At 38.1% G+C, this 26,813-nt stretch overlaps 1 protein-coding gene and 1 long non-coding RNA gene across 4 annotated transcripts in view; one reads left to right on the top strand and one right to left on the bottom strand.

Annotated features, from left to right (window-relative positions):
• Positions 1 to 26,813, top strand: part of LOC124218852 (uncharacterized) — an 89,689-nt gene that overhangs the window by 6,598 nt on the left and 56,278 nt on the right. The window contains exon 3 of the long non-coding RNA XR_006883204.2: positions 24,439 to 25,048. This is a non-coding gene — a long non-coding RNA (uncharacterized lncRNA). The remainder of the gene's footprint in view (positions 1 to 24,438; positions 25,049 to 26,813) is intronic.
• The window catches only part of LOC124218849 (ras-related protein Rab-37), a 54,188-nt gene that overhangs the window by 5,305 nt on the left and 22,070 nt on the right, over positions 1 to 26,813 (bottom strand). For 2 of the 3 annotated variants that reach the window (XM_046625723.2, XM_069136816.1), the window contains exons 3-4: positions 3,212 to 3,601; positions 8 to 118 (exon numbers count right to left, since the gene is read on the bottom strand). The exons of the other annotated variant lie outside the window; for it this stretch is intronic. In XM_046625723.2, the coding sequence (XP_046481679.1) occupies positions 8 to 118; positions 3,212 to 3,400 (300 nt within the window). In that variant the 5' untranslated portion in view covers positions 3,401 to 3,601. The remainder of the gene's footprint in view (positions 1 to 7; positions 119 to 3,211; positions 3,602 to 26,813) is intronic. 3 annotated transcript variants of the gene reach the window in all.

The following is a 26,813-nucleotide window of genomic DNA, read 5'->3' on the forward strand; positions in this document are numbered from 1 at the left end:
CGCTCACCCTGAAATCGATTCCGACCGTCGACAAGAAGTTTCCACAGAGAAAATGTCCCTCGCGAAATCGTAGCAGGAGACACGTTTTTCCAACGCCGCTGTCGCCCAGTAACATCACCTGTATAATCGTGCTGATCAAGGATAGATCAATGGGGGTTATACGATAGAAAATCGATGCTTCGCAACTTACGAATAACGGGGTTTGAATTGACGCGACTCGCGTTTTTTCAGAGATTTCAAATTTTTTTTTTGACCTATAAACGTAGCGACCTCCGCGTTCGAATGATTCGAGTCATCCTTTTCAGTATTACACATTTTTCAACTCAATATTTTGGCCCGAATTTTGTCACTCGTCGGTTTTTTGGGTCGCTGATCGCGAATCTGAAGTCTGAATTTGATAATCTTTAAATCCAAGATGGCGGATTAAATGTGGCGGATGTAGAATCGAAAACTGTATGAAAATTCGATCGTATGATTCTGGTCGAAATTCTTGTTACTCGGGGGTTTTTTGGTTCGCAGATCGCGAATCTGAACTAAAAATTTGATAACTTCTCAATCCAAGATATAAGTAAACTGCGACACGGCTAGAAGATGGAAATTTCATAGGTGGAACGCTGAGCGTCCCACCGCAACCGTAAGGGTATGCCATGTTGTACCTCTTGTAAGACGTATGCATACAAGGGTGAAGATCGGCGGTTATTGCCGGCTTTTTTGACGGACCGTTTCGCCGTGATAAACCGCTCTCCTCCGTCCGGCGGGAGGTGAGGAGCTGATTGATTGGTTATTGGATTATCGCTCTATGGCCCCTCCTCTCTCCACGTGCTCGAGCAGGCCGAAGATACGCCTATCGAGTTCCCCGAGGTAAGGCAGCTCTGAAACGGCCCCGCATCGCTTACTCGGAGGAAACCGACGACCTTGTTGATTCGTCGTAAATCACCGTGCATTCGAGGCGACGGAGCGATTAGGCTTATCGCTAATTCTCATTAACTCTGATCGCGCGCGGCACGTTGAATTCCGACCGAACGACTTCCGTCTGAAGATTGTACACGTAGGTGTCTGCGTGTGTCTGGTCTTTGACGAGATCGTTCTATCTTGACTGCCGAATACCGTGTAACTCGAATTCTCTCCGTATCCAATTTCACGCGTACTTGACGATCCTGAAGTTATGTCAGCACCTACCTATGAATTATAAATAAAGATGTAATATCAGGGTTCGTAGGCGCAGGAGAATTCTGGGAAACCGGGAAAACTCAGAGAACTTCGAATATATAATGCTGAAATTTTAAGTCTGTCGAAGAAATGAGCTCCTTCTTATTTATGAAAGGAAAACATTGCACATAAAATTTTACGTCGTCGCCACCGCTTCATACATTCTATGTATACCTACTACTTAATACCAAAACCTTCGTTCATTTTTTTCTTACGCAAAATCGGTTGGACGGTAAGTTGGTTACTAGGTAATATTGAAGGTATTATTAGTATGAGTGTGTAAAGAAATTTTGATTAATCAACGGCGTATTTCACGAAAGGTTACTGGAAAAATCATATTTTTCGATTGGAATACCTGCGGAAAAGTCGGGGAATTCTAGATTCGAAAAATCGTACGAACCCTGAATATTGTAACTGTTTCTGAAAAATGATGCGGTTATCATTTTCGAAACTAAATATACCTACTCGGATGTATGGAGATATACAGCCGCTTCGACGAGAAGATAACCTTTCACACTCTTGTATATGTTAATTTTTTGTCATCGTTCTTTAGTTTATGGTCCGATTTTATCTATATTTATATATGTGTACCCAATCGTTTGGTCGCGCAGAGGTCGATACGCTTCCGGTCATTTACCTACATTAATCGTATACCTAATCGTTTTTAATCTCTGAATTTATGCGGCGGGATCGTTACTTTTTTATCGCGTGCATTTTTGTCAAATTTACAAATTTAAAAATTTTGTTTGTATATCGAGGAGCCATTCACGCTCGACGTAGTCATAAATTCAACATCAGTCGCAAATCGATAAGGAACTTGAATTACTGACAGTCGAATGTTCTTTTAAAAAACAAAGAATTAATCCGGAGTGACGTGACAAGAATAAAATTATTAGAAATCATCGCAAACTTGCGATAAGCATTCATTAACAATCTATTGATTTATATTTTATCATACAATTACATATTTTTTTTTCATCTTCCTAGGAGGTATCCAGTAATTTGTTGTGCAATTTCTTGTTTATAGTTCTATCTGATCTAGAATTAATCACTGAAGAACGCCCAGAACGTTCGGAAATTGTTGAAAACGAATGTACATAACTAAGCACATTTGAAATCAATGAAAATCGCGCGATGCGTTATAAAAATTAATAGAAATCGCTGAACATTATGCAATCATACTAATTAATTTAATTTCCAAGTAAATGGCCTCTTGGATAATTTAAGTATTCCCATACAAGTTGACGAAGTTATAATTAGACTGAATGCATGGAAAAAAAATAACAGTAAAGAAACTGTTTTTTGGCAACTTTACTGCAACTGCATCGTCCCCGTGAAACGTGAGTGGCAGGGTGGCGACGGGCATGGAAAATCGAAAAAACTGAGAATCCAATCAGGGGATTTCGTCAATCGTGAAATGCTCAGGAAATTGCGTTGTTCTAGCGAAGAAAAAAAAAATTTCTCCCTCCCCTCCCCCGTCAATCTCTCAGAATCGTTCTTCATTATGCGCTGTAATAAACATTTCGCTGTAAACTTTTTACAGACTATAAGATTTCGCGTCAATCTTACCACTACCTGATTAAGCATTAGTATTTATCAACGTCCATGATAATGTTGGACAACTAATTGGATTAATCTGTCTGAAACGAGTCAAACAATTATACAAAAGAGAAAAAAAAATCTCTAAAAGTAGAAATCGAAAAATACTGTTCTAAAAAATAGAATACAACGAACGCGGTGAAATTTTGTAAATTGCCAAAAAAAAAAATCGTTCAACGAAACACAAAAAATTTCTCACCGATAACAAACCTAGGCAGCGTTTAAATTTGACCATTGGTAATAATATTGGTGAAAATTTGGTGAAAAAGTAATCGAATCTCGCTTCGAGAAAAATCGTCGCCACCCTGAAAGCGGCAAAGACGCGAAAGCTACGGGGGTTGGAAGAGGGGGCGAGGGGAGTTGAGGAGGGGCAGGAAGGAGGAAGGCGACGGGGCGTCAGGACCTTCCAGTGAAAATGGCAGGTTTCCTGCAGCGATGCCCTGCCGGAGTTCGGGCTCTGCTTAGAGGCGGCGGCGGCGGCGGCGGCGGCGAGGCTGGTGGGGGACAAAGCGGGACTTTCGCTCCCTCCGCGAAGCGTTCTGGAAGTAGAGACCCGGCGCACATGGCGCACCTCTTCCTCCTGCGCCTTCATGCGTCCCCGATCCAACGAGCACCAGATTTCTCTTCTTCTTCTCGACCACTCCTTGTCGTCTTTTCCCCCAATTACTTACCGTTCCCCCGTTTGCGGGGTCAGTAAACTCCTGAATTGCACGCTACGAGGACCGACGTTCTCGCTGTCGAGGCTTGCGCGAAACGCCGCCGCTCCACCAACGACGACGACGACGTCGCGACGCTGTCGGAACAAACCGCGTCACATGACCGATTATTTATTGTTGTTCGCAACTTTGTCCCACTTTCGTTCGGGGATCGCAACCGCGATCGGTTAGGGGGGACATTCACTCGTCGACTCGTCTGTTACTCGATTTAAAATCATTCCGTCACGATTCTCGCAGGATTTTATTCCGTGTACTTGAACGATTTTTATACCGATAGGTTGCGCACTAGGGTCGTTCATTTTTTTTACTTTTTTTCTTTTACAAGTTACCACTCGAAAAATTTGCCCCTCCGAAAGAAAAAGTAAAAAAATTAACCTCCTTATTTTATATCTACATTCTTTTCTTTTATGTAGTGCAAGCGATTTCAGATAAATGAATGGCCCCCAGCCTTGAACGGTAATGTGTATAAGCGATATATGTATATGTGGAACCTATAAACGGAAATTACGACTATCTGTAATGCGGCGGTAATTATTCACCGTTGAAAGTCCACGTAAGCGTGCTTTTTGTCATCTGTTCTCGGAATATGTCCGGAAAACGTCACGTTTAAAGAATTTGAACGACGTTACACGGCAAAGAAATGAGATACCTAATAAGTGAAAATAAATCAAAAATTGCGTGTAATCATCTCGGTTGCGATAAATTTTAACGTCGCCAATTTACTGTAGAAGGTACTTATATTTTGACTATTGTTAGGGGTACGAATTTTTAAAAATCGCTGTTTATGGAGAAGCCAGTCATGCGATTCAGCACGTACGGTTTATATAAGCTTGCTGTTGCTTATCATGGACACATGATATATAAGCATATACTAAACGATTCATTACGAATTCCGAGTAGAGCAGGAATAAATTTTTTCAATGCATAGCTGTTATTCATGATTTCAGGTTACGTTGCAATATAAATACTTTAATTAATTGCCGACAAAATTTTCCTAATGTCTCATTTATTCTCACTTCTGTTTTCTTTTCATTTTCGAAGAAATATACATGTGTTTGCGACTTTATCGAGAAACAATTAAGCAACTGTGTGTTACGCATATACGTAAGCATTAATCAAACAGCGTGGTTGATTCGCTTTGCCGCGATTTCCGTTCTATAATTAGCCGCGTTCAGCCGGATGGCAATGCCTCGCTCAAATATATTATACACATTGATATATTACACGTGCATGCGAACTTTGGAGGTTTGGATTTATCCTACAGGATTACGGGTATCAAACGCAATCGGGTGCTCGGCAGTTTCTGTTTCACATCAATTACGGACATCGTTCTGTCAGGCATAAACAACTAGGCATATCTATGCATATATATATTTATATATATACATAACAGTCCGCATGCATCGTAACACATATAATTATTTTACGCGCTAAAGCGTGATAATACCACAATATGCAAACAATTGCGGGTAATATGATTGAAATTTGATTTTCGAATCAACGTTATAACACTTCAGCCGTCCCGCACCATTAATTCTATTCCAACATTCCAAAAATATTAAATCAAGGCGAATCATTGTTTATTTCGTTTATTTATTTGCCTGGATTTAAGAGGCGCGCCAAAAATTCACGAACGCCTGTGAAATTTGAAAAACTATAATGTATCAAGATTGTTACACCTGAAAGTTGAATTTCATCATTCTCTATTTTCTCCAATTTCGTCTCGCGGGTCCTTGAACCGATCGTTACGAACGCAGCGTAACCTAACCTAACCTAACCCGAAACGAAGCCCGTAATTTCCTCGAACATCGCGTCATTTCGACCACCCGATTGCTAGCGCCATTAGAGACTCGCGGCCGTGCTTAGAACCAACCGTAACTCTGCTGTTAATCCTGCGCAGTACGCGCTGCGCTACGTTTATAACCTATACACACAGATGCGCTGACGCATGACGCAACACGCGGCCGTCTTTCGCTGTGCGCGCAAAGCGTGCTACGCCATACGTATACGATATCGCTCACGTAACGCGCGCGCAATACACGACAAGCTTATAAGATACGCAATTCGTATCGCGCATCTGCATATCGCGTATAATTTTCGTGTACACCGGACAGATCGGTTTGTCAGGGTATTAAATCGAAATTTATTATTCTATCGGATTATAGATTTTCAGAATATTTCCCCAAACGGCATTGAATTGGTTTTTATATTTTACAATGGCTATCATTTTTCTGAATCAATGATTCAAACGCGGAAACGATATTGATTCTCATTATTCTGACGTAGCTACTGTTTTTGGTGTATAGTATTTTATAGAATTGTATAGAATTTGTCTGCGGACAGCATTTACAGCTCTTTGTGTCGATTTTTCTTCGTTTTAAGTCTCCAAACGCGTTATCCGCGAATTGCGCGCGTCCTAACGCATCTTTGATTATAGATAGATACGTAAAAACATCCAACCTGCGACTAATTGATTGATTGACGCTAAGACTGAGCGGAGAAAGGAGAAACAGGCGATGAATGTTAATATCGCAAAGCATTTGTAGAAAAAATTCTTAAAATATCAGCTATCATCGAAATCGATACAATTATTCGAATCTCCCGCGCACCGTTTCGCAATTGCGCCGTATCTTTTTTTTTTACACCTCTTCGGATTCATACAAGGGTGCAGCTGGTAGTAAAACCTTCCATTCACGTGGTGGGGGTAAAAACTTGGAAATATCAATATCGCAAATGATCGATATATCGTAAATAAAATAACGAAAGATGAATTGTTCGAATTCTTGATCATTGAAGTCGCTACCGATTAGTAGTCGTTCTAATACTAATCGATGACACTTTCGAAAAAGAGAATTTCGAACGATTTGATTCTCAAACGAAATTTCGACATATCGGCCATTCCAAATATCGATCCTTCCAATTTTGTACCCCCACCCGATTCCCGCAACAGCTTCGGGGCAGTATATAAAAAGGAAGTTGTTTCTTTTTTTCCTTCTGGGACATTGAAACCCCGAGGACATGACGAGGCTTTGTGTTAGGACACTGACACCGCTGCTCGGCTCTGCAGCCAGCTTACACCCACTTTGCTCATGTTCGCTATCGCGCGGCGTCGGCACGTGACACTCGGTTAAACCGATGGCGCGATACTCGGTGACGTCACGTTCCCTACAACAAATCGCAATTGCTCCCGCTCTCAATTCTAACCTAGCAGAGACCTCAACCTCGATCGTATATGTATAACAGCTACAACGTACGCCTAATACCTACGTCTAACTACATATTACCCGGTTTTTATCGCGTCGCTTTATAAATTCCTTACTCTAGAGCATTGAATGGGCCTCTTTGTATCGTTTCATTGCTGCGTTCCTCGCTTCTCGTTAAACCCTCCGAACCAACGTACAAACCTCCACGAATCATTCTCGTATCTGTGAAAACGATTCTTGTATCTCCTATTTTCAATTATCGTTATTATTAATAATATTATAGCCACTACGGTTTATCGGCCATGCAATAAATAGGAACGTTGTAAAAATTCCTCCGACGTAGAATGGACGTTGCGTAGTTCATGGAAATGGGAATCGATGAGTGTATGGGATGCGGATTTTTGCGTGTAAGTCGTGCATCTGTGTGAGCAGCCAACCCGCGGTCGGCTCGGTCGGTCAGATTATTTAGAAGTTCTGTTAGACTAGGAACCGGATGTCTTTATGTAACCGGGACAAAAACCTGCGCAGGTGAGAGGAGGACGTTCAACTCTGCGCGGCGTTAGGTTGCTTGAAATTGAAACTACGCAACAATTGCGGCCGCGGCTCGCAACGCGCGACGACGTCGTTCGCGTCCGCGAAATTAAAACTTTTCCGAGGCATCCTCTATTTCGTTTACTTGTACGATTCACGCATCTCTCATTATATGTATGTATACGCATCGCCGAAGGGTTTGTTCCTCTATTACGGGTGCATCGATGAAATGAATTGGTGCAAAACACTGATTAAAAGGAAAGAAACATAACCTCAATTCATATTTTAATCTTCGCGTATTTGACGCGAAAGAGTTCGGCTCGCGTCATTGTTATAATATTATATCATACAGACTGTCGCAATGATTTACAAAACGTAGTATAAAAGTATGAATTTTACGTTAAAAAATCAGAAGCATGTTCGACGTTTCATATTATTACATTCGTATAAGTATGTTGGCGTTCCAGGCTACTCAGTAAACAGTTGACCATGACATTTTTTAATTTCACCAAGGAACTTTCCTACCTCGGTACTACCTCTGAAATGTTTCCTAAATAAAATTTCAAATTTTTTTACAATCACTCGTCTTTAATTTATGATTTTATTTCATCTAAGAAATACTCAAATTCATTTTTATGAAACAAGGAAAAAAAAAACATTCGATTTTCGAAACGAAACATATTCTCTTCTTATACCATTCACAGTTCATTTCATACGTGCATAGCTACAAGTACTTGAAAATTGCAAATGCAGATGCAAAAACGTTTTTTTATTACCCGTAAAAAAGTGAAACAATTCTCGGTTGCAAAATTCAAATACTTTAGGTTTTTTTTTTGTACTTCAAATAACGAGACATCGCATTGGGTACGATGCCTATACAAGCTAACGACGATTTCTATCAAGACATGTATTTCAAGTTTACGAGTTTTTTTTTTTTTTTTCTTAGAATTTAGATCGATGTAAGGCTAAGAAACTGATTCAATATGGGAACCTTGCAGATGCCGAATCTACTTTCCAAAAGCAACAATGTATACACACAGTTGAATAAATGAATCAAAAGTGGCATTGCGATTATACGGTTTGTACGTAAGAGTCGATTTTTTTTCATTTTTGTTTTCTTCACCGTTGAATAATTTACTTCGCCGCTCTGCGGAACTTCGTGCCATGTGCAGCCGTTGCTCCAGGGAATCGACGTATATACAATATACAATGTACACATGTACTTTTGATTGGTAGTTAAAGTTTCACTTGTCGATTAACGGTGATTTCCGAACACCTAAATATGTAACGAGTACCCCTGTACATATATACAATATATGTATATGTATGTCTGCATATATATATTATTTTCCCGACGACCGCAAAATACGTTATCAAAATTTCAATCGCAACAATATAACGGTTGCTCTGCACCGAACGTTCCTGTCGATCCTGTCATCACCGGCTCTGATATACATACCTACGCAGGTTACAAACGTCCGTTATGCATTTCGCTAATTGATCAAACAGTTTCCGTGGCTTTGCGGTAAACAGGGCTGCACGTGTGTCAATATTACGTCAATGTGTGACAATTGACATCGCTTTGAGCGTATAATTTTGGTGATTTGAATATAATGTATATACGAGGATTTCCAGAAATACACGTCACGTGAATGTTGTAACATGGGGGTCGATTGTGCAGTTTCATTTTTCACATTTCCCACCGCCATCCAAGCATTCCGATTGGTTGACTAAACTTTTGAAATCAGTCAAAATGCTTGGATGGCGATGGGAAATGTGAAAAATGAAATTACATAATGCCATCCATAAATTTAAAACAGTTAGACTAAGGTCCGATGGACAAGTTAGACATAAGCGTGCGTATGAGACATCCTCTCCAAATGACGAACTCTCTATGGCCGACGCCAAACTGCGTCAGTTTATAATGAGACGCGTGATGTATAAAACAACGAAAGAGTCTACTATTCGTTAATAAATACTTTCCGTTATAATATGAATTCCCGTGTCATGGTGTTTGGGCTAGGCGGGCGAGTTAGTTCTTAAACGATACCGCATCAAGCAATACCTAAGTAATCTTAAACCACCGAATGTTCAATTTGCAAGAAGCTTCCACTGCAGCGAGCCGTGAGATTCGTAAAAATTCATTCCGAGCTTCATCGCCTTGTTAACATCCCGCATGAGATGATTGTGAACGATTTTTTCACCTCCATCGAAAAAATGCGATTGATTAATGGCAATAGTTAAACTTTTCATACTCCACAATGTAGAGATGATCAATCGTACGATGGGAATAGTTGGGAGGCTTCAATTTCGTCCGCATCGAGTCCTCAAGAAACATCGATTCAAACATATTATTAAAGATGAGATAGATACATTAACTTTTTATTAAATTAACATTTTATCGATGGGATGCGGACACTTGTAACACGCGTAACATTGTCAGGTGATGCTGCATCAATTTATTTGACTCTCCAGAAGGAAGGAAGAAAAGATGGATCCATTGTCGTCGGTCTTTTCTCGCGGCAAATGGTTCTCGGTTTTATCTCATGATGTTTGAAACACAGCTCGTTACACGGAAAAAAATGTACCTAATGTAGATTTTGCATCGATCTGTCGTGGTGAATATTTGTAATCCACTTTTTTCGAGACAAATCTACATCAATTGTGGTAAATCTATGTGGTACTTCAGCATGTTGTAACTCTTACTATTGGTTTTGTAACTCTCTCTCTCTCTCTCTCTTATCGGATTTGTAAATCTTGCCACTTAATTGCTGTAGATCTAACTAAAAAAAAAGTGCTCCGTCCATGTATATTCACCTCAGGATATGTAAAATCATCTGCATTGGGGATGCGCTTAACGGGGCAGGGAAGCGACTTGATTCTTCGAGTGGATGTCGCTTTGCCTTGGTAGTATATCGCCTTGTCGAAGAACTAGATGGACATTGGCGGAAGGACAAGAGGAGAGGGCAAAGGACGATGTCACAATATGTAAGGTGAGTGTACCAGTTATCGACACGTTTATACCCAATTATTGACCCTTTTCTTTTCTAAAATTATAATCTTACGGCACAAATTGTGAATTTCTCGATGATGAAAACCAGCTGCCAGAGGGTTAGACACTACAAATTTACTCTTTTGTAATTTTAGAACTAAGGATCAAACATGTGCAACCAAAAATTATCAATAATTGGGACAGGGTCGATAACTGGTACACTCACTTTAGTCTGCATGGCTGCAAGTTGCAAAGCTGATGGCTGGTACTGTAACGATGTCTGCACACGGATTGTGTACATATCCATCCGTGCGTAGAGGTGTGTTGTGTGTACATAATGTACATACATATAGATGCATATATAACCCGCAGAATCAGAGCAAAGTGGTCGGCCGTTTGTGGACCGTAATGAAAGTGTCCTTGGCGCACCCTTGTCAAACGTTAATCGATCCATCTGTCTCTCTCTCTCTCCCTCTCTCTGTCTATCTATCTCTCAGCATCTCTCTATTATTCTCTGTCTATTCCTCTCCGTGTGTATAACAGTTATCGCCGGCACACGAAGCTATTATATATGTACGTATAATGTATGTATAATTAATAATAACACAATGAATGTACATAAACCTTATACCGCGGCGTATGCTGCAGGTTACGATACTTATATGTATATGTATATGCGGTTATCTAGCCCAAGTTATTTTTCGACTGATTCTCGTTTTCTTTTTTCTTTTTCTTCACTATCCTTGATTTGTTCGGTTCTTGTTGTATATTAATTCTCATCGTATTCGCATTGGCTGCACTTGCGACAATTTCAATTTAAACCAAGTTTTTCTTACAGAGGTCGATTTTTTTTCTCTCATATCCTGGCTAGTAATCATATATTATAATGCTTGATAAAATCTGTGACCGGTATAATAATGTTAAGAAATTTTAGCAAGATTTTATCGTCATCTTTCAAATTGTAATCTTTCGCCTGTTGCATTTTACGTTATATTACGCGTTTTTTCAAATATTTATTTCTCTTAATTGTGTAACTGAATGAGAACTATAATGATTCGTTCATACTTTACGACAGAATATTCCTCTCGATGTAAGTTATAATGTATAAATAACAGCAGAACAAAAAAAAAGCGTGAAAAGTCGAGATAAGATGGTAAAAGGATATAATTAAAAAAAACAAAAAATGAAAAAAAGGAATTTTTCACACTCAGAGTAACTATGACATGCGTTGTTCATCGGTTAGCAGGGCTTTGGATCAGAACGATCTTTGGCCCGTGAAACGCTATCCTCCGCAATGGCTATTCATCATCGTGTGGAGCATCACGTGTGGTGGTGATTTTATTTTTTTTATTTTTTTTTCTGTAATTATGCGTGGAGGGGGCGAATTATCCGGGCGTTTACTCTGGGTGAGCCCCTTTTTTTCTTCGTGGTGATATTTATTTTCGTCTGACCTTTTCTTTTTTTTTTTTTTACTAGCCCTTTTTTTTTACCCGATATTCTCACGGGGCAACGTGGACTGGTAGTTAGAGTGTTAAAAACACCGAGACGGAGGAGAAGCTCCGACCGACCGACCGACTTTGAAAGCGGCAAGGGACTCGAACCCGCGCACTTCTCGTAAGCCTCGCGAACCCAAGCCTTACAAACCTCGCACTCTAGCCGCTAGACCACCTCCACCGTCTGACGAGAATTGAATTTGAAGCGATATTCAAGCCATTTGTTTTTTTCTTCCGACACTGGCGTGTATAATTCAGATTTTTGTTGTTGTTTTTTTTTTACGATTTTCTCGATATATTACTGGATATTGAACAATTGTCAAGTATATGATGTAGGTGTGAAATTTTGTGAAAAATCGATTGCCGCTATTCATTTTTTAGAATTATTCTGAAATTGCGAGAAAAACGTAAGTTTTGAAGAAGAAGAAACTCAATTTCTCAAACACGTCCAAAACTTGTCAAAATCGTCCAAAAAGTGTTTTTTTTTTTTTTTTTCAAATCAAATCAAGGGATTTTGAGTCAATATTTTCATTTCAAGGTGAACTGGTTAACGATGAATCTGAACTCACGACGTCTTTTTTCAAGACTGAATTTATTTTCAAAATCTCAAAGTTATCGATCGTTGAACAGTATTTATTGTTCTTGTGTTGTACATGTACATTATAAATATTCTGCGGTTATTTCAATCAATTCGAGAAACACGTTGACTCGTTAGTCAACGAATTTACGGTTCAGATTCGTTTGTGAACGACGATGGTAAAGATTTTCTAGCCAAGTTTTCATACCTTCGAATTTCGTCAATAAATTATTCTCCGATATCGTATATACGTATGCGCAACAACAGCGACGATTTATCAATATACTGTACGTATAGTAAATGTGCACTCTGTACATAATATTATACATATACATAATTAGGGTTTGACTTATGAAATCTGTCTAATCCGATTTATTATACCTGATATGCCCGCATACCGTGTTACGCTTTATAATTTGAGTAAGATTTGTTACCGTTTTAGGTACCTTACACTTATCATTGGGGATGTTGAAGCGAGGGGCGAGGGGGGCCTCACTCCGAATAACGAAACGTGACATTTTGAAACGGTGGAAAATAATGGAATATGAGAAAAATCCCCGAAGCGATCTCAGCTGCGTATTGTCCGTTATAACAGGGTACAAAAATAATCCTTCAAACGAGATAATTCGCTGCAGGGCGTGACGATCAACGTTATATTCGTCATCAACCCTTCAACGAAATCCTCGCGATATTAAATTGCACCGTATCAATTCGTCCGTGGGGCTAAATTGTAATAACAATATCTACGAATCTCTTTTTTAATTTGCGTATAATTTCACCGTCGGGATTAAAAACTGCTGCAAGGATGTTAATTGTTAATCACAGGTGTTCGATATTCCACAAATTTATACGGCTTCTGTACAATATTCATAATAATTACAATAATAATAATGAAAATAATGGAGATTCACAAGTTTGAGTTATAATATATTTCAGAAAATACATAGCGACGTTAATTCGATAAAAAAGATCCTGATTACATTTTTTTTTCTTATCTTCTTCATATTTGGTTTCCGTTTGAAGGGTGGGATAAACGTTGAAAAATAACCACCGGAATTGCGAGGGGCGTAATAAGGATCTTCCAAATTAGCGTCGAGATTCTGATGCAGGTAATTCGTTACAATTTACATACCTATACATATATTGTGTATAAATGTCGGCTGTTGAATTAAGGGAAATAGGTGCGCCACAATTGGCACAATCCAATCGTTTCGCGTCGCCTGCACTGCGGATATTTGTAAACGATAGCACACAGGTAAATATATTGTGCATATGTACATACGGGGCATTCCATGCCAACTCAGTAAGCGGTCGACCATGACATTTTTTAATCTCTGCACCAAGGATTTTTCCTACGTTATGTTACGACCTCGGAAAAGCTTTCAAAGTGGGACCTCATTTTTTTCTATCTTTATACCTGTTGAGAATTTATTATAAAAATTTTGAAACAAATCGCGGGTATATTTTAGAACCAGAGAAGCAATAAAAAAATATGAATAAATAAATCGGAGATGCGATATGTAATATGATAGATCTTTAACGATTATGAATACAGAAAAAGACGGAAATATCTCATTTCGGTGACCAAATGTTTTTTTTCTTGTTTCGTAAAAATCAATTTGGGTATTTTTGAGTTGAATGAAATTAAAGAATGTCAGGGTCAACCGTTTGCTGAGTTGACGTAGAACGCCCCATATATATTATAAGTATACGAATTACCGATGCTATCCGACCAATAAACCACGTCCTTTTTCTTCTCCGTCCTCTTATTTTTCTTATATCCTACACTTCGAACATAGAGCTCTAAAAACGTATAACCGTTTAATATACACTTTGAAACTTATACATTGTACGTAGCGTTTAATAATTAGAGCGCGGATAAATATGTATTAAAAATTAAAAAATACTTACATATAATACAGACTTATGAAAAAAACATATGGAGTAAAAAATATCACCTAAAATTTTACTCGAAATTAATACAGCTACGTATATACGGATCGATTTAAAGAAATTATTTATCAATACTTTGTAGAAGTAACGAGACAGTATTTTCGCCTATAATGAAACAACATAAAATTATTTCCGTCACGTTTGCGTTTGTAGAATCAAAGAATCAATCGATAAAGGTCAAGTAAATTTGTATTCGTCAGACGATCGGTGCATTTTATGTTCGCGGCATAAACGACTAAACGGCCGAGCGGTTTTTAAAATTTCATGTGGCGAGGGAAACAATAAAGAGAACGAAACAGTACCTACGTTATTTATACAAGTTTGAAGAATTCAATCGAATTGTTATCATTATTACGCAGGCCTACCACCGATTTCTCGATGCCCGGAAAAATTTAATATTTATAGACACGTGGAAGATAGTGTTTATAGGTACTAAAAAGAAGAAGAAAGAACGAGCAACAAAAATAGGAAGAAAAATAAGAGATTTAAAGAATTAGAGACAAGAAAAAAGGGGGAAAACGTGTCTCTGAATCGATGTGAGAATTAAAAAATTTTTAAAACTTAAAAAAATGTCACTTGCAAACTTTAGGAATTCTCCGCTACAGAACAAGTTCGTGAAACTGTATTATGACATTGAGAAAATGATCATCCCGTATGTTATTTGATTAATACATATATATATATGTGCACACATAGAACATGATACTAAATATGTATATGCATATAGCGTATCTACCGCACGGTAAATAATCTCTAAATTGACACGGATACGCGCCGAGTGTCAGAGGCTCGATAATTTCATCAATAACCATAGTTAGCCGTATAGGTAAAAAACAGACGCAGAGAACGTGGGTCGAATCGTCGATCCAGCGAGGGGCTCGGAAAGGTAAAACCTACCTTACAGAGATTCGTATGCCTATAAGGCCGCGGTCCAGAGATCGGATGTGAATCGGTCCGGGAGCACCAGCCGGAGGCCCATAATCGTAAACATCATCACGCTGAGACTCTCTCTCTCTCTCTCTCTCTCTCTCTACGTGATTCTGATCGTGAAACTTGCTCTTACAGAAACGAAGAGGACGATGATGATGATAATGATCGGAGCCGCAAGAGGAATCTATTAAGGTCGTCGGGTAATTATTATCCGCACGTGATTCGTATGTAATTATAACGCGCCTATACACACAGTCACACTCGTGCGCGTTAATTCTGTTTCGCCTGTAAGGTACACGTGGGAACAATGAATCTGAGACGGTTAATTTTTTCCACTATAATAGACAGTTACGTTGGCAACGCAGGGAAACCTGCAGCGCCACAGTCGGCCGATCGCGAAACGAACTAAATCTCGACAAATATAACACAACCCATTACCGTCGAATCTAACCTTAGAATACCGCGAAGATAATGACTTGTTGGATCGGCACGTCAATTCCAATGTAAAGTCTAATGTTGCCAACGTAACTGTCCAGTGTAAAAAATTAACAGTCTCAGATTCATTCTCCCCAAGTGTACGTACGTACCTATGTCAGCTTACGTACAGTTTTTATTATTACACACTATCGCGAAATATCTGTACAAGTGTTCGGTAACTTTTTTCTTTCGGTTTCGAGTCACGCCAACGCCTTTTTGTACTATCTAAAATATCGCTACGAAATATATGCGTGTGTGTGTACAACGATGTATACATATATTTATACGTCTCTTCACTCACCTACCCTACCTCTCGCGACAGCTGTGCTCATATTTATTCCGCATTACCTCGCATTAGATGCGTAGCGTGTGTGTAATATAAATTGCAAAACACCGCGGGGCAGGGGGGGGGGGGGAGGATGTTCTTCAATTTATCATTTCGTTCGTTTAATCTGAAACTTTTTCATCAATTTTTTCTCTCTCCGGATACATCATTAATCCCTTGTTCGAATTTTCGAATGAAAGTGTTATAAATATACAGGTGAAAGGAATTTTCTTATTCATTTATATTCAGCATTGATGGTTGAAACTTAGTTGCAAACAAATTTCATCGGTGTATGGAAAAATGAAGCCGAAACCAGCGGCCAAAGTTAGTAGCCAAACTTTTAGACTCTTTTAAAATTAGAAAAATTCAGTTTAGTATTGTCCTCATATATATTTCATACAAGTAAGTACTTGGGGTTTCAAAGTGTTTCGCAAAACTGTGATTTTCCAACTTCGTCAAGTTATTCAATCGAACATTAGAACGTTTGGCTGCTAATTCTGGCTGCTAGCTTCAGCCTCGTTCGGTAAATTGTATCGATTGTGATAATTATGATGACGAGTGATCATGATATATAATCAATTGATTCCGGGGACTGGATATTTGTGTCATTCGGCATTGCAGATGCACGATGTATGTACACGTATGTATAGACCTACGTGCGATACGTATTGTATGATAGCATAGGTATGCACCTACCTACATATTGCGGTAACTGGGATAAGGAGTGAACTTTACCAATTAAGATTAATCGATGATCGATCGAGCCGGCCGAGAGACGGTGCGTCGTTCGATATTCGGCTCTCACTCATTACTAATTAGAAGAACCAGGTTGATCAGAATGTTGTTATGGTTGTCTCGTTGTTATCGATCAACGACCGGATTAATCTATCCCTAACGGATAACTGTCTTTGTCATAGAATAGTCATCTTCTAAAATTGAAGAATAACAGTTACATGGTTTATCGGACTCGAATTCTGTATCGTACGTACAACGATTGAAAAAATGTATCGTTGGATTCGATCGTTTTTATGCAGCTGTGAAAATAATATCTTGATAAAAAAAAGTGTGTACGTTGAAAATATTAAATCATACGTACTTCGGAACCTTGTTAATCTTTCGAATCGCACGTTATTCTGACGGGTAAAATTTTATAACAAGATAATATTCCATGGTTTTCTGGAGTCGCTGATTTCGGAAATAAATAAATTAATTATCCCTTCAATTTTCACGATTTTTTTCAATCAATTTATTTTCAACAATAATAATTTACATTATGTCGCAACAATTACTCTCGACTATTCACTGTAAAACCTATTCGTATACTGTCAGAAATAGCAAAAAAATCACAAAAAAATATGTTTTCAAAGTTCTCTAAATATACGAAAAATGGAAAAAAAAATAAAAAGTGGCAAGAATACTTAGCCATGTGACCGAAAGGGTTAATTGGTAAAGCTTTGCAAGCGTTGTACAACGCTTGCGGATTAAAACGTCAGGACGAATTTGATTATATTGTATAATGTACATATATTCGCGGGTTTAAATACGCAAGCTCGAATTTGCGCTTATTTATTATATACGCGTCCATGTGTACGTATAAAATATACATAGCTACGCAAATCTATAAATATACGTTCTATATACCGCGCGTGTAATTAATTTTTAATGGAGTTTCGTCCGTCGCAAATTCGCACGAGAGCGACGCGCTACGCTAATCGGTTTTGCAAAGCCACGCTGGGATTAACCATTTCAATTTTCAAGCTTCTATCCTTTACTCGTCCCTCCTATGTGTGCTGCGTGCACGCTGTTTGTCGCTCTTTTTGCTTGCCTACATATTTGTACGTGAGAATTGTTTCTTCGTAAATATATACCGAAAACAGCTCGCGCGTAAAAGAGGAAAGTCGAAACGTACATACAAAGTTGAAAATAGAAAACGAAAAAAAAAAAAAAATAGTAATAAACCTTTAAACAATTAGAGAGAGATGTAACAGGCACCTCCAAATATCAATATTAAAAGCTCATATTTGGCTGAGATATTCTATTTGAGATTCTTTGTCAAAATTTTGATGCTCGTTTGAAAAAAAAATTCTTTTTTTTTAGTATACCTTACACTTCTCTCTTCAACATTTTCAGTGATAATTATGCGCCGTTATTTAGGTTGATGTAAACGTTATTGTAATTTATTACAATTTCTCGATAAATATATTAATGAAAACGAAATTTTTCGTAGTGCCTTCGGACCCTCTGCAAGGATTGCGTAACGGGATAAGCATATAAGCAAGGCGGCCAATCAGTCTGGCTTATCATTATTAGTCAGGATTAATATTTCCGCGAATTTCCCGATTCCCGTTGTACGAAATTCGATCCCCCGGCAATTTTTATGAATAATTACCGCGTACACTTGCAGAGAAAGAAGTTACGTAATATAACAATAACAATATATGTAAATATATATTTTTTGACAAAATCCCTACGTTCAATCCGAGGTAAAATTATGTTCAAATTAAACATGAACTTTTGTCTGATTATTTCTCAAAATGCGGAAGATCAGATTTTTTCGTTCGTCTGGCGATCGGAATGAAGTTTTCTCTTCAAGTTAATTCATTCGGTCGATTTAAAGAAAAAAGAATCGTAGAATATATTTTTCAAATTATATCAATGCAAAATTTTTATCGAATTCTATAAAATATTTAATTTCTACTCAAGGGGATGTGCTGGTCGATTTCGACGTTGAATTCTACGAATTTTATACCATTACGATTTTGTAGAATCCGTCCTATATCTTCATTTCTGCGTCAAATGAAAGTGTATCATGGTGTTTTTTTTTTTCAAAATTATGTGTAGAATAGGGCCGTCAAGCCCTTTTTTGCTTTCGTGATTCGTGGATCTTGATATTTGTAGATGTATACGTAAACTTTTCCCCGCGAAGGATGCCGCGGGAATTTGAAAACCGAATGAAAATTGGTCGACGCGGATAAACTTTGCACCCCTTTCTCTCGTTTTCGCGAGCTTGGCTCGTAATTAGCGGGGTTAATTGAATTCGTTAGCGCGCCCCTTGGGCTTAAATTCAGGTGGGCGGCGACACAATATCGTAAATTACCCACATATTTTTACGATGCATGTATCGCTATTGTTGGACGAGGAAACTCCCGCAACGTCACCCCTTGACCCCCGTGCTATTTATAGGGGATTATTTTTACACCGGCAACACGCCGAGCTTTCATGCACGTATACGTACGTGTGTATAATGCACGTACGTACGCGAAATGTCTTGCGCCATAGCGCGTACATCGTAAGGGATAGAGGGCGATGGAATGAATCAACGCCTCTTCAACCCTCGACCCTGATTCCGAGCCTCCCTCGTTTTCGCCTTTTTATGGGTATATCGGAGGCTTATTTTACTCGCTTGTGTCTTTATTACACCCCCGTTAAAGCTGTCTTTTTCGCCCTGCATTATACATGTGTGTATGTTAGGATTGTCCTTATTTGGGGTGTTGACGGGATTTTTTTCGCCCCACCCTGCCCAAATCAACTTCAAATAATTCAATAACAATGGCCTAATTTTTTCTGATTTTTACCTCAACTCTAAGATCGTTCGCTTTGTCATCGGAGTTTCTTATGGAAATAACATGGGAAAAACTTTTTTTCTCAGTATATATTTTATTGTGATGGTAATAATGTTTAGAAAAATCTGTAACTGCGAGGTTCTAGTGGGCATTAGTACTACTATATGAAGAAAAATTCACATCATCGTAACAGGTAATCTAGACGAATTGCACACTCTAGAAATAAAAAATAAAGTCTGATTTCGCAATTCGTTTAGATTGCCTGGTACGATGATGTGTATTTTTTTTTCAAACAGTAGCACTAATGCCCGCTAAAACCTCGCCGTTACAGATTTTTTTGAACATTATTGCTATTGCAATAAATATATACCGATAAGAAAATATGCGCGAATGATTAAATAACGGGACGTTTAATTGATGCAGCGTGCAAATATCCCTATAAAAATATACTTCGAGTGATACTTGAAGAGGCGTGCAAAGATTCGGTCGTCCCACGGGATTTGCATATGTGTACCTAGACCTAGAGGTACGTGATACATACACACCTCAGATAGACGCGTAAATAGGTATGCAGGTAAATACGTAAAATATATACAGTTAGACTTTTCACGGGATTCGGCGGTGGCTTTGGTAATTTAGCCCGCGAACTCGATGGCCCGGAATTTGCAAACACGTACACATGTAGTATACGAGTATGTATGTATATACGTATGTATTTATATTACACGTGCATAAGGGTGGGTATTTTACTCGGGCTTTGCACAGTGGCGGCGGATAAATTCGCCGACGATTCGCGTTTACCCAGCTTCTTTGAAACGGGTTCCACGAGCCAAAATCACCCGGATAAACGGCTCCCTCATTCGCACGTGTTCGCCCTATCGCGTTCAGGCATATATGTATATATATATATGTATAAATATATATAAAATTGCAAATTTACCGTCTACTATATACGAAGGCTTGCTAAAAAATTGGCAAGCCTAATTCGTGTGTATTGACGATGAATGTGATTTATATATATATATACTTAAACGTAAAGGTAATTTGAAAAAATTAGCGGTGTTTAAGTAGAAAGATTATTATTTTGTTAGCATTAAAACATACGTATAAATAGTAATGCAGGGTCGGTTCTGGATACAGATTCCTACTACTGGCACACTTACCGACACTTACCGAGTGACGTGATTGCGGAGAAGGGTTTGACTCTGAGTAAGTGTCGATAAGTGTGTCGGTAATAGGAATCTGTATCCAGAACCGGCCTTGTATTATTTATTGTATACATGAGTTTATAATGTATTTGCGAGTTTCCTTCAAACGTTCGTGCGTGTGGTTTTTGCCTACTTCGAAAAATCCAGCGGTTATAGATCGTTTTTACCTCGGTTCAGGCTTTAACAACGATTCGATTACCTACACGTGTAATCAATCATCCATAATCCGTAATCTATAACCAATGTTTAAGGATGTATTGGGTGGTCCAGTAAAAAAATTTATTTAACGATCAAATAGCAAGAAGAGCAAGTCAGTAGAGTGTGCAGCACGGTTTTTACAATGAAAGAATTTCTTTTCAACGTAAAAAATAGATTACAAACCGCAAATTCGAGTAAATAATGCGAGTTTTGCTGTTAAAACTTTTAGTAAAATCGTACTGTCAATTTTAATGGAAAGGGGTTTAATTTCGTTCGTTTATAATTAATAAGCCGTGTAATTCTTTATTGGAAAATCATTAAAATTCCGTTGTTCCAAATTTATTGGAATTTTTTCTTTTCGTACCAATAGTCGATCAGAAGCGATTTTATTTTAACAAGATATGGTAAGAAACTTTGAATTTCGTTATTCCTCGCCTGAGTAGTTAAAAATTTTTACGCCGAACCGTACGGTCTTCGTATATTTCAATCGAGATGAAATAACACGTCTGTTAAGCCGCCTCCTCGTCAATATAGATTGGCAAAAATTTTCCTGGCAGCTTCGCAAGGTTTAACGTACCTACCTACCTACCTACTTCACCCTCGCAGCATCAGTGTCGAAGCCTTTCAATGAAATCCAATTTCCGCAACCGCGTCAAAACTCACCAGTTTATATACGATATACTCTGAACACATACACGCATACATTTACACATGTACACACACAATTAACCCATTTACATTAAACATTGTGCAGTCTGCGATTTACTCGACTCGGGACCGTGTTTCATTACCTCGTATATGTATACATGGCATATAGATGGTACGTACAATATCATACATATGCATTGAATATTCGCATAACCGTAAATAGGTCGAATCCGCGACGACAAGTCAATGACGTTATGTTATTAATGTGTAGGGTAGTATATAAGCAAGTTATTTCGTTGGGAACCAAAAAACTGCAATTTATCATATATATATATATATATACATATATTATGGATATTAGGGACGTCCTTAATAGGGTTGTTTTTGAATTTTTATGCTTTCAGGGGGTTAAACGCTTTCGAAAAATGATCCTTGAAAATTTGAGTTCTCTACATCAACGGTAAGATGTCCGCCTTTTGATCCAAGTATCTTGTCAGAATAACGTGGGAAAAACGTTTTCTGCTCTTTGAAATTTTTTAAGTCGTTGACGAATATACCGACGATACTGAAAAATACATATTTTTGTAGAGAATTGAACGCTCTATAAAAAAAACTATAACAAATAAATTCGGAAATGAAGCGTTTACATGTTAATTAACGATCAAAGTTTAATTTATGTAAAATTATATTATTCTGTCAAGTATAGATACGAAATGAACAATCGTGTTGTGAAATGTATTGCATATTTCTTGTAGTTTACAAAATTTAAGATATATTCATGTAATTGCATTATTCTAAAACCTCGTTATATGTATAATATACGAAAGTCGAAAATTATTATTCTACTAGTATTGATGGATGTAACACTAAAACAAAACTTGAAAATTGAAAATTTCGATTTCCTAGTCTCGGTTGATATTACGACCTTGTCACAATTCTCTACAAAAATATCCATTTTCCATTATATTCGGTATATTCGTCAACGACTTAAAAAAATTTCAAAGAGCAAAAAAAGTCTTTACCCCACGTTATTTCCATAATACGCTTCGATCACAAAAGTGGACTGTCTTAGAGTTGATACAGAGAGCTTTTTTTCTATCAACTTGAAAGCGTTTAAGCCCCTGGGAGTATAAAAATTTAAAAACAACCCTATCAAGGACCACTCCAATGTATGTTGTATATATAATACGTACGTGTTTCCTCGAAGCAAAAACATTGTACCTTGGTAAAAATCAATCTTCCGTAATATCCGTTTCGCGGAAATACAAATAACGTTGGTATATAGCTAGGTGGGTATAAATTATACATATACAGCCGATAGATACGCGGTATGCGGATAGCGAAACGGTGCTTGATATCAAGTTACGTAAAACCGAGATGCAATGGAATGGTTTGCGATACTCGATACTTTGCCAGCACACGCCTCGCCGTTATTGCACAATCGCCGCCTCGATCCTCTAGCCCCTATACCTGTATAATAATTCGCAACTGTATACGATACACACCCGTCCGTGCGTTATATTCAACTCTGTTGTGTAATAAGTGAAATTGCATTGAATATAAAAAATAAAAAAATGCAACAAAACAAATTCTCCTTCTTTTTTTTATTCACGTAACGAGGTTGAAAAACCAGAGTCGTTCAATCCTCCTTATTTCTAATTTCAGGCATTGTTTTGTGTACAAAAATCAAATCGATCGTTACCGAGGATATGTTTAGATAATTATACAATGCAATTGTTGAGTGTTTTAAAAATATTTATGTATACGTTACGTGTGCACTAGAAACTTGCGTATACATACATGCATACGTTACACGTAATGCATTTTAATATAAATCAGACTTAGAATTTCACTATGTAAAAGCTTCCACCCTTGTACAATAATAACAAGAACAACGTCAGAGTATCCGCGTCTTTGCAGCAAAAGTCGTCGGTGCTGTATCATATTTTAAAGACGATCCGCGCATGGTGCGGGTGGTCCGAGGCAAGCTAGAATACATAATTTTGCTCCTCTCGCAGAGAGCCGGCATTTCTCGTCACCTATTTCCGGTTACCCGGTTGGCGTGGTCGTCCCGTTTCTGCAGCTCAAACGAAACTTCACACCTGTGACAATCGCAATGTACCACGTGTACAGGCATAATAATACACATGAAAGGGACGGCGCTATTTGCGAAATTAGAACCTGTGGACACTAATGTAGGACTCGGTTTGTCTGTTGGCTAATTGCAAGGCGCGGTTGTCAAACGTCCCGAGTCACACGAGAAGAGCGAGTTGGAGATTTAATTCGACGTACAAACGATAATGTAACCCGCGTGTTTCGTCATCTTTAATCTTACGCTTCGACATGTCAGGGGAAGAATATGACGGTGCAAGGTTTGACATTGTTTTCTCCTCTCATTTCGGGAAAAAAGCCTGAGCAAATTTCGATTGGTCGAAATATATGTACCGGTGAACAGAAAAGAGAGATGAAAAACAAAGAAAAAAAAAAAAAGAAATAGCGCAACTCAATTACGATATTCGGGATGCATTGTTTGTTAACGGAAAAAATAGGTTACCCATTACTTAATTATACGCCGAAATACTCTAATTTAAGGGAATGCTATAGAAAGTTTTTACCGACCGAGTTAAATGTCTTCTATTTCGGATGTATCGGAGTCTGTGCATCGCAAGGAAAAAAAGAACGTAACCGCAGAATTCCACGTGCAATTACGAACGAATTATTAACCGCATGATCGTCGAACTCACCGTTCATTAATCATCGACTGTAAAACCATCAACTCCGTCATTGTTCTAATTAACGCTTCACGCTCGTTTCAGTTACCTAATACACGTACCTACGCCCGATGTTGGTAAATATGATAGACGAGCAGAGAAGATCACTAGCGCACCCTGTTGTTCCGGTGTAAATAAAGGGCTGGAGGACCGGCGAATTACGATTCAATATCAACTTGAACTGGTAAACAGACGAGGAGGTTCGACCAGCCCGATTCTATCCAGAATAGAAATCGACAACTTCAAGGGATTCGAGAACGATCACAATCGTCGAAGCTGTTCCGTACATGGTGCGCGGTTTAACGGTGTGAAACCTGTCCGTGTGAAAAGTGCCGCCGTTGGGTAGAAGTTGATTTTCCTTTTTCCAACGCGTTCCAAAAGTTCACACAGAGAGATTTTCGAACTCGATCAGTTTTCTTCCGACACTGTGTGACTTACTTGTGAATAATTCATCGCTTCGCGTACAACCGTTTGTACATGTTGGAAAGTTTTCTCGCGTTTACGGTGTTGGGAGTGTAGTGAGTGCGAAGTGCTTCGGAGTGGTGAAAATTCCGGATCATCGGAAACGGGGACAATTTGGATCGCGGGATTTCCAGGGCTGAACATCAAAATACTGAGACATGAGCTGGATTACTGGGTGAAGACAAGGGACACGGTGAGTTTTTCCAATGCTATACATCGACGATAATTATTCTTAAACGCAATTTCATATCACTTGGTTACGATGATACCATCCAAATTTTGCTTTGTCGTTGATCACCTGTGTCTACGATCTTTGAAATTTGGCGTATTCGATAAACTGAAGGAAAACTAAAAACATTTGGATTTTTATGAAAATTGGTACTCGTCGGTTTGTTGGATGGTGTGAAATTCAAAATGGCGATCCAATATGATGGAAAATTTTTTTTAAATATTCCGATTTCGGTAGAAATTGGTAGGCGGAGGTTTTTTGGGTCACCGATAACGAATCCAGGGTCAGACTTTCAAAATTTTCAATGGCGGATCTATTACAGTGGTTAAATATAAAAAAAAATGGTCACATTGAGTGCTTTAAAATCGTTAATCACGAATCTGAATTTGTAGTTGAAAATTCGAATTCGATATTATTCTTTTTTTTTCTCTAATAGACGAGAAAACATTACCCCTCGTATTATCCTCAACTTTACGTATGCAGTCACGTCTCGTTTGTCGAGTCTTCCGAAGGCTGGTTTTATCCATAATTTGTATGCAGCCTGTTGGTTGCGCAGGGTTTAATTGATATCGACGCGATATGATATTCCTTGTGTTTTCCGACGCGTTTTATGATCGTCAGGTGCAATACCCGCATACCTTGGTAGCTACTCTTATATTTCCTCTCCGTCCATACGATACACTCTTATACATATATATATATATATATATATATATATATGAATGTCACGCGAGTCGTATTGTAGGTAAATTATCGATTCGTTTGAACGAGAGATTTTTTTTATTGATATTGTAAAAAATGTACGGTATAAACGCAATATCAAATCGAATAAATCTGCTAGACTTTTTTTTTTCTTTCTTACTATTCTAAAGTCATCTGAAATGACAAAAACAGACACACGTTTTACAAGCTCCTATTTTCCAAGCTTCTACATGCTCATGGAAAAGTAATTGCGTAAACGTTAAGAATTATTTTCCACAGAATGAAATGAATATATGACAACATCGATTTTCCGTTACCTAAAAATTTATCGAGGCAGAAATCTCTCCGTTCATCAGAAGAATCGTCCGATTTATTTCAACGACTTGTAATTCACGCGATGCACACTCGAGTTCGATTTGAAATTGGATTACAATTTGTGACGAGGGGAGAGGGAGAAAAAAGAAATGACGAGTTTTCGGCATAAGAATTTGAAAAATTACATCAAAGTGGCTTTGCAGCCTCACCTGCTTATCGTTGAGATCATATCTGTGTTTATTTTACGTATTTTACGTATAATATAATATTCAAGATCAAAGTTTTACTTCTGAAATATGATCAAAAAGAGAACTTTGCTGTGTAGATATTATTTGCAAGTCGCCCCGAGCATAGAGTTTCGTATATTGTACATCACTTTACGGATATCCCGGGCAAAAATTAAAATTCGGAAGAAAAAAGTAAAGATTTTTTTATAAATTGCAATAACGTAGCGAGTTTGGCTTTCCCATCCGTGATTATTAATTATGTTCTTTGTATAAACATACTCTAAAGTATGTATAATAATAATAATAATAATAATAATCAGCATGATAACACAAGTAACGAATTCTGTTCGGCTTTGATAGCAAAAACGACCCTCTAAACAAACTTCGCTACTATATATATAAATATATATGTTTTATGTACTACCCGATGTTATAAGTATGTATATGGGTATGCCTTTGCGGTTCCTGTGCCATAAAGGAAAATT

This window comes from Neodiprion pinetum, chromosome 5 (genome assembly GCF_021155775.2).
Source record: "Neodiprion pinetum isolate iyNeoPine1 chromosome 5, iyNeoPine1.2, whole genome shotgun sequence".
NCBI classification, from domain to species: Eukaryota; Metazoa; Arthropoda; class Insecta; order Hymenoptera; family Diprionidae; genus Neodiprion; species Neodiprion pinetum.